Here is a 15,273-nt window from a genome sequence, read left to right on the forward strand (position 1 = left end):
GTAATCAAAATATAATATTCATTAGGAAAATATACAAAAAAGAAAATGTATATTCAATAATTAATTTAAAATAATATTTAAAAGACAGCAGTAAGATTTAATTAACATTAAAATACACTTCAGCTAGGGACCCTTGCTATTTCTTAAAATGAAAAGATGCTACAGATCTTTCTGTTTCCTGTGCAACCCTTAAATCTCTGACCAGGAAGAAAATCCATAATACCAGCTAACTCCGCCTACCTCCACAGACATTCAGTCAACCTTTAAAAGGACCCTGCCACATCTCTCTGATGACCACAAGTAGCTGGAGACTCATTACAAATGATGTCTTTAATTACCACCAGTGTTGTCTTAGCACACTGACATCTGTAAAGAATTAAACAAGGTTTGCTCCAACATTTCTCTCTTTTTGTGCTTTCTTTTTGCCACCCCAATGTTGCTGAATATCTTTTGCTTTCCAAGTGACAAAAGACACACTAGTAATGATGATTCAGTGTACTGTTAATCCATTTATCCATTTCCAAACTTTATTTAGTAACATTCAGGGTCACGGGGGCCAGACCCTATCTCAGCAACATCAGGTGCAAGGCATGAAACCAACACTGGACAGGGTGACAGTTCAGGGGCTGAATAACCATGTAGCGAACTGTTCCCTTTATATCTAATAACTATAGTGGTGTGAAGCAGAATGAGAGTCCTCTACACTTAGTATGCCTTGTGCTTCATCAGACGGCATTTTCATTCTTGTGAATAATGAAGTGCACGGCACTGATGAGAATGCACAAGGGAACCTTCCATCTCCGCCTCTAATGTGACCCCTAGACAGTATGAGGATGATGTAAGACTTGCTCATTACTGTGGGAATCTGAACGCACAAGAGCAAAATTGCTGGCCGCTGGCCCTGCGCCAAATTCACCTAATGAGGGATCAATATGAAGGCTTTTCCTTGAAGCTCTATTTATACATGAGACATATGGATGAAAGCCGGCAATATTAAAACAGGATTGATTTAAGACAGCATCCTGGTTATTGCCTGGAAAAAATGGACAATTAACAAGAAAAGTGCAATGTGAAGCACTGTTCACAGTTCTGTAGCAAGGAGTGTGAGGAAATGTGGGAGAAAAATTCATGCAGTATAGTACTTTTTGATACACCAGTGACGAATATTTTTGTACTTACTTTTCAGGTTATTCATGTTTGATCTGTTTTGTTGCTTGTATTAACTAAATTAATTGCTTTTAAAATTAAAGTGCAGATAAGATATTAAAAGCTTTTCTTTATCTGTTTAAAAAGAACAATTGAAACCACAACTGTAAGCACCACTGCAGGTATTTTGGTATAAAATGCTCCCTCCTTGTTTAAATCAAGTGTTTAGATTCATTTAAGTTTTCATGGTATAAGCACAATACAAATAAAATCAAAGCCTCTCATATACACCTATAGTAAGTACTATGGCAACGCAACAAACATAAGGGCCCATTCACACACATTATCTCTTGGTGCTAAAGTTACATGGCGTATGGAGAGTGTGACATAACGTTACTGAGTATTGTTGGGTCTTACTGTTGAGATATTTGAATTCCTATTCTACGTTTAAAAAATATCTCAGTGCGATGATCTGTTTCTTTCAACATGTGATGCATTTTTGACATTTTTTGGGACAAGATTTTCACTTCTACTTGAGTAAAATAAGTAAGTAATAAACTCTGCAGTACACCACAGAACTAAACTACAAGACTTCACATATGGGACAGCATTAAAAATATTATAATTTTATCACACCATGAGCCAGTTATAAATATACTGTATCATGGTGTCCCTGGTAATTTTCAATTCTGATAGCAAGTTTAGATAGATGCGGACTGATGTGTTTTTCACACTTACATGTGGATAAACTACATACTGTATCGAAGGGATAACACTATACTGTAGCAATAATGCACAAACAATAAATAAATATCAAAATGTAGAAATGGGAGTAACTAAAGCAAACATGTATGAAAGTTTTGTAACATTTGTAATATGCACAATATAAATTTACCATGTACCTGTTGTGTTATGGGTGCAAATTATTATAAAGCTCATTATTTGTCACGGTTTCTGGAAAACCCCATGCAATCTTTAAATATTTCCAAGGAGGTAGTCATGATCAACTAAAAGTAAAATACCAAGAAACAAACTATATTAAATAGCCCCATTTACCATCCTAAGGGGCATTACTCATACAGTAGAGATTTTTCCATCTTTCAACAGCCAGATCCCTGACAGATTAAGTGAACACCCAATGTGATGGCCACTGCGCTAGAAGCTGTGTGGTTTATCTAACAAGCAGAGCAAGAATGTACAAGAAACTTTAAAAAGAGCACGCTTCGGTTAAACCAAAACAGTAACACAGATTGGTGGGAGCAACACCATGTGATCACCTCTAGACATACATAGATATTAAATGACAAGAGTGAGGAGGCACTCACTAACCTGGAAACTGATTCCATTTTGGTTAGCATCTTACTACAGTTTATCTACCATATTATTTTGTTTCTTTTCACTAGTGGTGCAATGAGTTTCAGCATCTGAAGCAAGATATCGGTAAAGTATTGTCAGTATTATCCCTCATCATAATCAATCTTTATTTGCTCATAGCATTAATGTGGCATTGCATGGCAGGACTTGGACTCTGGCTTTTTCCCCTATTTTGACACAGTTTCCATAAAGATGTGCTATCAGGTCTCTTCTTGCTAAACCCTGAGAGTATGTGTCTGTGTTTTGGACTGGTATGCCATCAGTGTACAGTATGTACAGGACTGACACTTGCTTCTTGAAACTTAAGCCAACCTACTGTAAATGTACAAATTAATGGAAAGGTTTGGGACTAAGTCCAAAGACCTTTGTGTATCAAACAAGTGAACAGCTTTGAGTGAATACAAAAAGATTTGCACAGCTAACACAGATGCTGTCCTTTTAAAGTGTGCCATTTGTACAGTGAAGTGCTCCAGACAGGCTTCCTGCCAAGCAGATATCTAGCCTGCCTTCTAGAACCAGGATCTGTTGAAATGATTTTGGCTGCAGGATTTATGGTTTAAAGCAGAAGCAGGAGGTCAAAGAAATAAAAACCAAACAAGTTAATCTGGCAAAAGGTGAAAGAATATGCTTGTGAAAAAACTGGCATTAAAAGAAGCAGAATGCTAGGGTACAGGAAAAAAATCTGGAAACGCAAAGGAAAGCACAAACTCTCAGATGACACGAAGAGCAGAAATTAGATTTTGGTTAAACAGGGAGGGAGAAGAGCAAAAAGAAAACTGGGGTGCGGTTTAAAGGTGGAGTCAAGGTTGGGATTCTCAGTGAAATGTAATGCTGTTAGATTCAAATGCTTTCTGGGAAAGTGCCTACATATTGTGATGCTTAGGCAGTTAATACAGCAATATGTAGCACTGGCAGAGTCCATGATGAATGTGCTGTAATAAAATAAACATTTGGATTTTCTTTGGGGGAGAGTTGAGGAGGAGTATTTTGAGCAAAAAGACCAGCTCATATTAAGACAAGATGTTTTGGATGTTGATTAGCACATGTAATCAATACTTTCAATGTACTGTAGAACCACTGGTCACGAACGTTTCCGAACACGTACAAATCAAGTTACGATCAAAATGTTTGCCAAAATTTTGCATCTGTTCACGACCACACGCTCTGGTGGCGAACAAAAACACTGGCGGCCAGTTTCCCTACACGCATTCGTACGCACCAATGATTTCCCATTCTCCGTTTCCCATTTTCTTTTGTTTGCATATACAGGGCCTAACAAGGCAGCTGATGTTGAAAAAGGAGTTATAATGTTAACCAAGCAGAGGCCTCAAGTGCTGGAAGAGGTGGAAAAACTGTTGCTAATGTGGTTGAACGAGAAGCAACTGGCAGGGCATATCGTAAGCGAGGCGATCATATGCGAGAAAGCCAGGAAGATTCATGGCGATTTGCTGAAAAAAATATCCTTCTTTGAGTGGTGAAGGTGAGGAATTTAAAGCCAGTAGAGAATAGTTTGAAAAGTTTTGCAAGAGAAGTGGCATTTTATTTTTTTTCTCTGTGCTTAAAAAATATATACAGTATTTACATATAGTTCATACGGTCTGGAACGGATTAATTGTACTTACATACAATTTTATGGGGAAATTACATTCAGGTCGCGTCCAGAGTTTTGGAACAAATTATGGTCATGACCAGAGGTACCACTGTACTCTGTACATGTGACAATATTGACGTTATGACAAGCAGGATTCACTGCCCACTCCCAAGAGACTTTGATTTAACCTACAATGAAGACAGTGCAGGCTGGGTGGAGTGGGTGGATAAGTGTGTCATGAGTGATTTGTGACAGACGGGGTATCAGCAAGTGTGAAAGGGAAGGTCTACAGGACGGTAGTGAGACCAGCTTTGTTATATGGGTTGGAGACGGTGGCACTGACCAATAACCAGGAAACAAAGCTGGAAGTGGAAATTTAAAGACGCTAAGATTTGCATTGGGTGTGACGAGGATGGACAGGATGGATGTACATTAGAGGGTAAGCTTAGGTTGGATGGTTTGGAGACAAAGTCAGAGAGGCAAGATTGCGTTGATTTAAACATGTGCAGAGGAGAGATGCCATGCATATTGGGAGAAGGATGCTAAGGACAGAGCTGCCAGGTAAGAGGAAAAGAGGAAGGCCTAAAAGAAAGTTTATGGATGTGTTGAGAGAAGACATGCAGGTGGAGGGTGTAACAGAGCAAGATGTGGAGGACAGGAGGATATGGAAAAAGATGATCCACTGTGGTGACTCTAACGGGAGCAGCCGAAACAAGAAGAAGAAGAAGAAGAAGAAGAAGAAATCAACCATCTGTCTATGCAAACAGAATGCACAAACTGGCTGCATAATTGCTGAGTATTAAACTGTATGATGCCTTCAGCAGGAAAAGAAAGCCCAAGGTGCACCTGGGCACCCAGGACCACCACATGCACATTCACTTGTCAATCAGCATCAGTGTGTAGATTGTGAAAGTCAGTCAGTCAGTCATTGTCCAACCCGCTATATCCTAACACAGGGTCATGGGGGTCTGCTGGAGCCAATCCCAGCCAGCACAGGGCGCAAGGCAAGAACAAACCCTGGGCAGGGCACCAACCCACCGCAGACTGTGAAAATGACTGGTAATAAGAAAAGAACAGTTTTAACAGTTCTAAATCAGCAACAGAATGTTTTAGAGGATGAGAGTGGCGTGAATGCTTATACAATCACTATATTATATATATGCCTTTCTTTATTATATAGTATACTTCAAATCTGTTTTACAGTATATAATTGCCTGTCATATCCATCTATCTTTTTTTAGACCTCACTTCTGCTTCTGATATGGTACATCAAGATATTCTTTTGTTTATATTTGAGAATGAGTTAAATATTGCTGGAAATGCTTTTGCATGGTTTAAATTGTCCCCTTAGGACCGACAGCAATTTATTGCCATTGGTAAGTTTAGGTTTGTCCCATCTTATTTGTTGAAGAGTGTCTCTTAGGGATCAGTTCTTGGCCCTCTGCTCTTCATCATTTATATGCATCCTCACTAGTAATGGCACAGTCTACAATTTCATTGTTATGCTGACGATACACAGATTTATTTACACATGGGGCTTATGTAAACATTACCTCCTCCTGAATTGGTTGCCTGTTTGGCTAACATCAAACAATTGTTCTCTGTAAACTTTCTTAGACTCAACAGTGATAATACTGAGGCTTTAATTATTGCATCTCTAGGCACCTTAAAGAAAATTGACAATTTCTCAATAAAAATCCTGGGCTTAATTATATCCTTGACTGCACAGGTTAAAAATCTTGGTGTTATTCTTGATAGTACACTCTCTTTTGATCCACATATTAATAATATTACCAAGGTTTCTTTTTTCCACCTAAAGCAAATTTCAAGGCTGCGTCCATTGCTCTCTTTGACTGCTACAGAGATACTTATTCATGTTTTTGTCACCTCGCAACTTGACTACTGCAACACAGTGCTGTTTGGTATCCCTGCCTGGGGCATAAACAAGTTATAATATGTAAAATATTCAGTGGCAAAGGTGGTTACACATTTAAAACCCTGGAAGCATATTACTCTTACACTCCTAAGGTTACACTGGCTACCTTTCCTTTGCCACATTCACTAGAAAGATCTTTTAGTTTTCAAGGCTGTTTATGGTCTGGTCCACCTAACTTATCTTCTTTATTATGCCTATATAACATTCACTTCGTTCTGACTCCTTGTTGTTAACCACTCCACTGTGCAGACTGCACACTATGGGCGATAAGGCTTTTAATGTATCAGGACCACAATTATGGAATGCCCTGCCTTTGGAGCTCCGTATATGTAACTCACTTTCCATTTTTAAATCTAAACTTTTAAATAAAATCTATCTATCTATCTATCTATCTATCTATCTATCTATCTATCTATCTATCTATCTATCTATCTATCTATCTATCTATCTATCTATCTATCTATCTATCTATCTATCTATCTATCTATCTATCTATCTATCTATCTAATAGTGCCTTTCATAACTATCTATATTTTATATGGTGCCTTTCATATCTATTTTTCTATTATGCAACAGAAAAGCTGCATCTCTGTTCCACTGTTGTAGACAATCCATTATAAAATGTGCTTGGTATGAATGAACCCTAAACAGCATAATTAATTCATCGCTGGTTTGTACCATCACATCCAATTGCAACATTATGACAAAGCATTCACTTAAACAACCAAAATCCCATGTGCAGTCTGGAGACAAAGCTGTAGGAGAATGTAGAAAAGGATTGAAAGTTCCACGAGTGATCACTTCATTTTTCAGGTTCAGCAGCAGACAGACTCAAATTAGGTGCCAGTAAAAGAAAAGTGCAATGCGGGCTTTGAAATAAGTGTGAGTGTCAAGAAGAAATTGGCTTGAGACACTCTGAAGGGATTTCATCCTGAATTTCCCAAGAGCTTAAACCTGGCCCAGTATTCCACAGGCCAATCTCCTTTATCAGTATGACTAAACATCAAGAGGGGACATAAAGTCAAGAATATCTTCTTCTCTTTTTCTGATAGTACAAAAATATTTTTGTTTCAGACAGACTTTAGGTAAAAACTTTAGACTTACTGAATAATTTAAACTGTCTCTAATTTAAACTGCCTGTATTTGCCATGGTCCATTTTTTGTTTATTACCTGCACAAACACACTGTAACTGCATACAAGCAAACAATTCAGAAAATAAACATGCAACAGACCCTGTTATTTAAGCTTTGTTACTTGAGGCACCCTGACTGTGGCTCTTCTGTACCGCAACAAATTTCATTTTAAACATTTTATACTTAATGAAAAAGTTATTTTTAGCAATTAAATATACAAAAGAAGCATTTAAGGTGTCATCTTAAACAAGATTATTAATTAAATGTATTATAAAGTTCAGTGACTCAGACTAAACTTCAGGGATAGTGGGATTCATTATCCTAAAATGGCCAATTGAAAGGCTCCTACCATCCAGTGTTGAACTCCACGTGAGCATCAAAGAAGCCAACAATGGGGGCGGTGGCTGCTCTCCAGCCCTGGATCCTAGCTCGAATCAGGCCTTCTCTCTTGCTGTTGCGGACAATTTTTACCAGCTCTGGGTACCTCTTTTTGACATACTGGTCCAAATTGTACTTCAGTTCAACTGGGAAAAAATATATAAGGAGAAAACGTGTAAAGGTATGAAAAGGTTATTCCTAAGCTGACAAAAGAGAAATGATGATCAGAGACACAATTTTACGCTGTACAGCCTTCATCAGGTGTGAAGAATATATACTTTAAAAAAGACAACTGACTCTTGAAAATACTCTGCTGTATTCTGGAATACATTTATGACACATATTAACATTTACATAATGCCTGTCTCTCACACCTGTTCTGTCAATCTAATATACTGCTTTTCTATAGTTAATATATTTCTTTCATATCTATTATACAGTGCCCTCACACCTACCTATCTGTGTAATATATAGGGCCTTTCATATCGATCTAACCATCCATATTATATGGTGCCTTTCATAGCTATGTGTCTATCTATTATGTAGTGTCCTTCAGATCTATCTGTCTATTAAATACTTGCATATGAATCTATCAATTATATATCTATACTAGTTGATTACCCAGTGGCTTCGCTCACTGAGTGGAAGGGAAAAAAATAAAATGTAGTCTGTAAGTTATTAAACAGTAAAACATTAACATTTAAGAAGTAAAGATACATTGAGCACTCCTGGAGTGGTTTCGGGTAAACTACATTTTAAAGGCGCTATAACACAACAGGTAAGTAATAGATCCCTTGTGAAAGGTGCGACACAACCGCTGTGGTATATAAATTACATTTTCTATGTGATCATCCAAATTTTTGCCTGACAACCTTGCACTATATGCCTGTGATTTACTTATTAAAATAATCACAAAAGCAACCTTGAATGTTGTGGGGTTTTAGTGACCCGAACTTACCTTAAGGGACAGTAAGTAGTTGTGCAGAGCAATTTACAAACAGAGTCCTGCCTCAATGGTGCCGATTACACTCATTTGCAAAGATTTCCACTCTCCCAGGAGCTGACGGGGGACTTGAAGTGTCACAAACAGTGCGACAAGAGAGGACGCTGCCTGAAACTGCAAAGCTCTCAACTCGGTGGAGCAGCCCGACATTCCGCACCTCCCAGCGTCCACTTTGTTCTCATGACCCCTCACAGCTGAAAGCGGTCTCGTCTTCACATTGTTTACAGCTTGGCGCAGTTAAAAAGTAGAAAGATGCAAAGCTGTTTTCCTCATCTCTTCTACTATCAAGTACTGCCAACTAAAAAAAAGTTACAATGTGGCAGTTTCAGCGACAGTTACGTGGACGAATAAATAAAACTTCTCTGTCAGAACGCACCTGGCTAGTTCCCGTATTATAATATGTTCTGTGGTCATAGGTAATTTCCATATCGTGTGGTCATACGTAATTTCTGTTTCATACGTAATTTTCATATCACGTGTTCATACGTTATTTCCGTTTCATACATAATTTCCATATTACATGGTCATACGTAGTTTCCGTTTCAAACATGAAAAGAATTTTATATATATAGATATTGTGATGGACGGATGGCAGCTCAACCTGGCAGAAACCCCCAGGACGCTAGATGGCGACTTCCCTGCATCTTAGCGGTGCCCCAGATTCCCACAGGGCACTATGGGAAATGAAGTTCAGCTTTACAGCCCTGCTGGGTACCGTGGGTGCCGCCAGGGGACACTGCAAGGAGACTTCTGTTTCCAATACAGCCTGGAAGTACTCCCAAGTCATGGGGATGGAAGGACAGAAGTACTTCCGGGCTGAAGAAAATACAAGCCTCCATCTGACCCGGAAGTGCTGGTAAATCACATGGATGGAAGGACAGAAGCACTTTCGGGTCAAGGACTATATAAAGGACTAGTGGAGACCCAGCAAGAGAGCCAGAGTTGGGAGGGAGTGTGACGGAGCTGCTGGGAGGAGAGAATTGTTTAATTATTGTATTATTATTATAGTTATTGCCTGTTTGTTGTGGTGGAGGTGCTTTGGGGGACTATTGAAAAGAAAAGTAAAAAATATTCTTAGCACTTTTAACCTATGTCCAGTGTTTGTCTGTTGGGGTAAAGGTGAGCAACACCGCCACCAAGCGTCCCCTATATATATATATATATATATATATATATATATATATATATATATATATATATACAGTATATATATATATATGTCCATACCTATTAAATAATGCCTTTCTTGGTTTTTAGTATTAAAACTTTTATGCCTATTTTTTATATAGATCTTTTCATATTTATCTATTAAATAAATACTTTCATATTTACTACTTTCTTTCTATCATACAATGCCTTTTTATAGCTATCTATGATATAGTGCCTTACATCGGTCTATCACTAGCCACTCATATCACTCTGTCTGCTTCAAACATTTTTGTGGGGCAAATGCAATATATGATCTTCAGCAGTGGATATAACACACAGAAAATGGGCAGAGAAGCCTTACTCACTAGCACAGAGACTCACACATCCACTACTTAAATGTGTCGCTTCTCTTACATGAATCCACAGATCCAACTAGTATTTGACTCAATTTCATTAGGCTTGCTCTAAAAGATGATTACTGTCTTTCTTCGCCCAAAGGAAGTACTTCAGTACTCAAAAAGTCCTCCCTTCTCTATGCTCAAGGCCTTTACTTTGATTTATGTTACTTATTATTTCTGGAGCACTAAGTTGTACAAACTCTTTCAAGCACATTCACTATTGTTTGAGATCCACAGATGCTCTCAGTGGTATCCTGAACTAGCATTGCCAGTGGACATACTTCCAAATTATGTCTTTTAGTAGCTCAAAAACAGGATATTCCAAACAGAAGGTACACATTTATTTGTGGATTTGAACTGTTTTGCATAATAAATTCCATCCTTTTTTAGAAACCTGCTTATTCAGTTCAGGGTGGTGGAGGCCATAGCTTATCTTGTGTATTATAGAGGGCGCTCACACACACAAACCAACACTCAGTCATTTCTGACTTGACATTAAGCCTTCAGGATATCCTGCACCATACAAAGTAGAAGAGAGTGAGGTGTAGTGGAGTGTAAACCCTACGGTTGCTTTATTCACATCCAGCCTTCAGCTCACACTGTGTTCAAATGTAAACACTTGGGCTATGATTTTTGTAAAGTGCCTTGGGAAAGTGGTCATTAAAAAATGGTGCCATATAAAATAAAGTGTGTATATCTCTCTATTATAAAAGGAAATCCTGGGATGAGACTTTCTCTGAGATAATTTCAACTCCCACGAGAGATAATTTCAGGTCCCGTGAAACAAGACTTTTTGCCAAGAGATTTGGACAAGTCCCGCCCTCCTCTCAAATATTGACAAGCACGCCCACAGTCCAATTACTTCTCATTCGTGTGAATGCTATTGTCAGACACAGTTCCTGCGCTCTCAGCTCCAAGCAGGGTCTTAAATAAAAGACAAAGAGTAGAAAACAAAGTAGAATGTCGTAAAGAGGTTCAAAGACATTGGCGTGATACACATGCAGAGCAGGTTAGAGATTATGAAAGTACTAAAATTCAAAAGTCTCAAAAAACTGATAGTAAAGATCGCATTAGCGCTAACAAATGGAAATTATTACTCGGTGAAATAACGGAACAGCGAAAAAAGATCAAATATATGGACATAGGTGAATGACAGAAGTATGTAGATATTGTTGGGATTTAAACTTTAAGTCTGAGACTTGTAGATTGTCTAATTAGTGTTGCCATCAGGGAAAAGTAGTGTTTCTTCCCAATGAAGAGGCGTATCCATGAGAATTGAAAGATTTGGTGTTTGGTGAAAGTGAAATCCACATACGCGAGCAGCAGAAACACAAAGTGGCAGTTAGCAAGCAAAGTGAGCAAGCCCCCTAGTTATAGATATTATTATATTTTCATGTTTTTCCCTCATTTGTAACACTGTGCATAGGTGAGCACTAACCCCCTTGCAAGATACCATATGTGGGTATAGAAGCATTCAGGATACCATAAGCACCTTTATGCCAAACTGAAGTTCACATTGGTGCATAGCAGAAGCCTAACATCACATGATGATCACTACCTTTTTAACAAAATGATTTTTATTTTCTCTTAACTTCTAAAGACATGCATGACAGGTTTTGTGTGCCATCCAGGGTGGGTTCCTACCTTGTACCTGATTTTCCTAGTATAAGTTACCACAGCCACATAGTATTATATGTACATTTCTTGAATCACTTATTATATCGGACTCATTTGTTTGCACATTCTCCTGTTATCTATGTGACTTCCTACAAGTACCACAGTTTTATTAAAAAACCCCAAAGACATACCTGTCAAGTTAGATTGTATGAGTTAGTCCTATGTGAGTGTAGACATGTCCTGAAATTGACTGGTGTCCCCCAAATATGAAGTATAATAAATGAGTTTGTATTGTGGTATTTACTTGTCTGTCAACTATTCACTCTAGGATTTCCTCCACTAGCTAAATGATGGCTCTTGCCTTCACCCATTGGCCCAGTTAAAAGTAACCCAAGTTCCCCATGACTATGTCCAAATAATGTAAGAATTGAGGAGGACTGAGAAACATCTGAAATATTTCCACAGGGGGAAGTGTGACTTTTAACAGAAGCTCTTTAAATCAATAAATACATGAATAGGTAAATAAATGAATAAATATACACATACACTTCTGAACACACACCACAATGACTATAAAGCAAGAAAATTAACAAGAAAGAAAACCTCTGAACAGGCTGTCAGAGTGAGGCATTATAGTGGTTTAAATTACAAAGTTTCTGATTCAGTGCCCACCTAAGCGTACCTGTGAGGCTGTGAAACGGTTAGTCAATGCCCACCTGTTCTCCAGTTTTAAGAATATGTGAATAATTGTAATATTTGCGGCTCTAGGAAGACAAACTGAGTAAAGGCAACAGCCAAACACTGAATAATAATAAGTGCAGCCAAGTGGCATGGCTGTTGGACTGCAAACTACAACCTCTTTCACTTTCTACTTGAGTAGGCTTGTGCTCCAAGCATAATGTATATATGTGTGTGTGTATATATAATCTATACACAAAATATTATCTTGAAACCTTGAGTAAAGGTTCCTGTAAATTACACATTATAATTAAAAAAACAAAGTGAAGTGAGGGTCTGGGTGGAGAGACAGAAAAAGGCCAAGTCTGTATATAATATGAACCAGTCAGAAAGAGACAGAGATCACACTGATGATATGGTGGCGGCTGGTAGAATTCCACTACTCTAATTGATAGATGTTTGGGAGACCAGAGGGGAAGTCCAAACAGAGCCTTCAGCTTGGTTGATTTCCTTCATATTTCTGAATATTTGATGGTACAAGGTTTCCTACTTACTGAACAGCACCCTTATGACATGCACCATCGTGAGGTGGCAAGTTGAGAATTCATGGTGCTGACAGATGACAGAGACTGATGATGGAGAAGGCTGAAATGCTGCCAATCAGGCAGTCAAGGGCATTGCTCTTCTAAATGCTTGTGGCCAGTGGACTTAATGCCAACAAATACATTTATTAGTTTACATCAAAGGCCACATCCTACTTTACCCTACCTAAATTAGGATAATTGTTTTGGCTGACACTTCTATCCAAAGGAATTTACTAATCATAGTTCAACAATTTCAAATCAAGTTGTGGTAAGAACTGACTTGCCAGCTACAGGCCAAACTGAAGTTGTAATTTAAACTCGTTATATTTCTGCAGCTGCATTTACAGAATCTCTTCTTTCATACAGTTATTCTCACTAGGACTTGTATATGGGTACAGCATCAATAGTATGGCAGGGCCCAGTCCAAGAAATGTGACCAGTTCTCTGTATAATACATGCTCTCACATCCTCATGCTATATCAATTAAAATTAAATTCTTTAGGATACATATTTATAAAACTAGGGGGATCTACTCCTGCTTGCTTCGCTCATCCACTCCTGTGTTTGGTTTACCAGATATACAAGAGGAATTGTAACATATTCATTATTTTCACTTTTACTTTAAAACTTTTGTAAAAACAATACTTATCCTTTATTTCCGGCCCCGGGCATGGTTAAATCTCTTTCTTGCAGGACGTATAATGCTGCTCGCGTTGTGAAGGGGTGGTGGCTGAACGCACGCTAATGAGATGCAGTCGGATCATGTTGTCTTGCTGCTGCTGGCGAGCTGCCTGTAATGTTTGTTGTTCTGCGCGTTGATCATTTAAAAGCCTGTACAGCAGCTGTCCTTTTGCCACTTAGTGTCTCTGCCACTCATGTTGTGAAGGGGGTGCGGCTGAACGCAAGCTAAGGAGTTGCAGTCAGATCATCTGCTGGCTTCCAACTGCTGCTGCTGGCAAGCTGCGTGTTCTGCTTATCGCTTGTCGTTGTTTTAAGAGCTGGGAGCACATGATGTCTGACTACCATAAGCATTCCAACAACTAATTGGTTAGATGTCCGTGAATTTGTTTTAATGTTGTTTCACTGCCTGCGTGACTGCGTTACAGTGTCCCTCGCAGGACGTCAAATTGTAATGTCTTGGCACCAACTCTCATGGTTAAGGCTCCGTGGCCAATCTCTTTCATCTCGCGGGTCTTTTAAGTGTCTTCTGAGAAGATCGCATCTCGTCTCCCTGGTCTCCCTTCCACCAAGATTTTTTTTTTTATAATAGAGAGATGTCCACAAAGTACATGAAAACTCCAAACAGCCAGGAAACCAGGACTCTAGAGATGTCAGGCAGCATTGTTTCCTATATTCATGCACATACATTCAGTTGCTATTATATTTAATGTAAAACACTAAACTATTCCAATTATGATACCACTCTTGTAGACTACTTATTATGAAAAGAATTTTCTGCACTTATTTGGATAACAAGAAACAGGAATACGAATAGGATGCATGCAAACACTTTATTCACCTTCTAACGTTTGAACAGAGAGGGCTCATACAGTATACAAAGGGGGACCCAAAAATAATGAGAATTTTTTCCTGGAGGCTAGAGGAGCGTTAGTTTGCCAGATAGGTGCATGTACTAAATTGCCCTCTGCACCATTTGGCTAAGCAGCAAAGGTCTGTAAGGTCAGTGCAATTTTTTTTTCTTCAGCCTCTGCTATCAGCTTCGTCGATTTTGTGATGGCAGACTTGAAAGAATAACATTTTTGCCTCAAGTTCTGTTTCCTTTCGGGGAAAACAGCAGCAGAAGCTGTCACAATGCTTTGAGAGGCTTTCAAAGAAGTAGCATTGAGCTAGGCAAGGGTATTTAACTTAAAGTGCTCCAACGATCGCAGTTTTGAACAATGGAAAAAGTGGTGGGACAGGTGTATTGGGTCTCAGGGAGAGTACTTTGAGGGTGATTAAATTTTGGAAATGTTCAGATAAATATACAATTTAAGATAAAAAAATTCTTGTTTTTTTTTGGGTCCCCCTCATATTTACAGTCTACTTGGGCAAGACCTCTGAAATGGACTAATGTGAACACTGAGCTGGTTAAAATAACACAAAGTTTTCAAACTCAGTTAATCCATTTCAGGGTTACATGAGGTGGAGGGCCCAATCCAAAAAGCACTAGGAACCAGGAAGAAAACAGCCCTAGACAAGGCCCCCCCTCCATAGTGGCCTCCACTGATGCACACGGTGCCAATATGGGGTCATTAGTTCATCAATCTGCACATCTTAGGGAATGT

The 15,273-nt window shown here is 38.7% G+C and overlaps 1 protein-coding gene across 2 annotated transcripts in view; it reads right to left on the bottom strand.

Moving 5' to 3' along the window:
- galnt9 (polypeptide N-acetylgalactosaminyltransferase 9) overlaps positions 1-15,273 on the bottom strand; it is a 201,308-nt gene that overhangs the window by 120,302 nt on the left and 65,733 nt on the right. For both annotated transcript variants that reach the window (XM_028824848.2, XM_028824847.2), the window contains exon 4: positions 7,531-7,705. In XM_028824848.2, coding sequence (XP_028680681.1) covers positions 7,531-7,705 — 175 coding nt within the window. The remainder of the gene's footprint in view (positions 1-7,530; positions 7,706-15,273) is intronic.

Source organism: Erpetoichthys calabaricus, chromosome 18, assembly GCF_900747795.2.
Source record: "Erpetoichthys calabaricus chromosome 18, fErpCal1.3, whole genome shotgun sequence".
Lineage (NCBI taxonomy): Eukaryota > Metazoa > Chordata > Cladistia > Polypteriformes > Polypteridae > Erpetoichthys > Erpetoichthys calabaricus.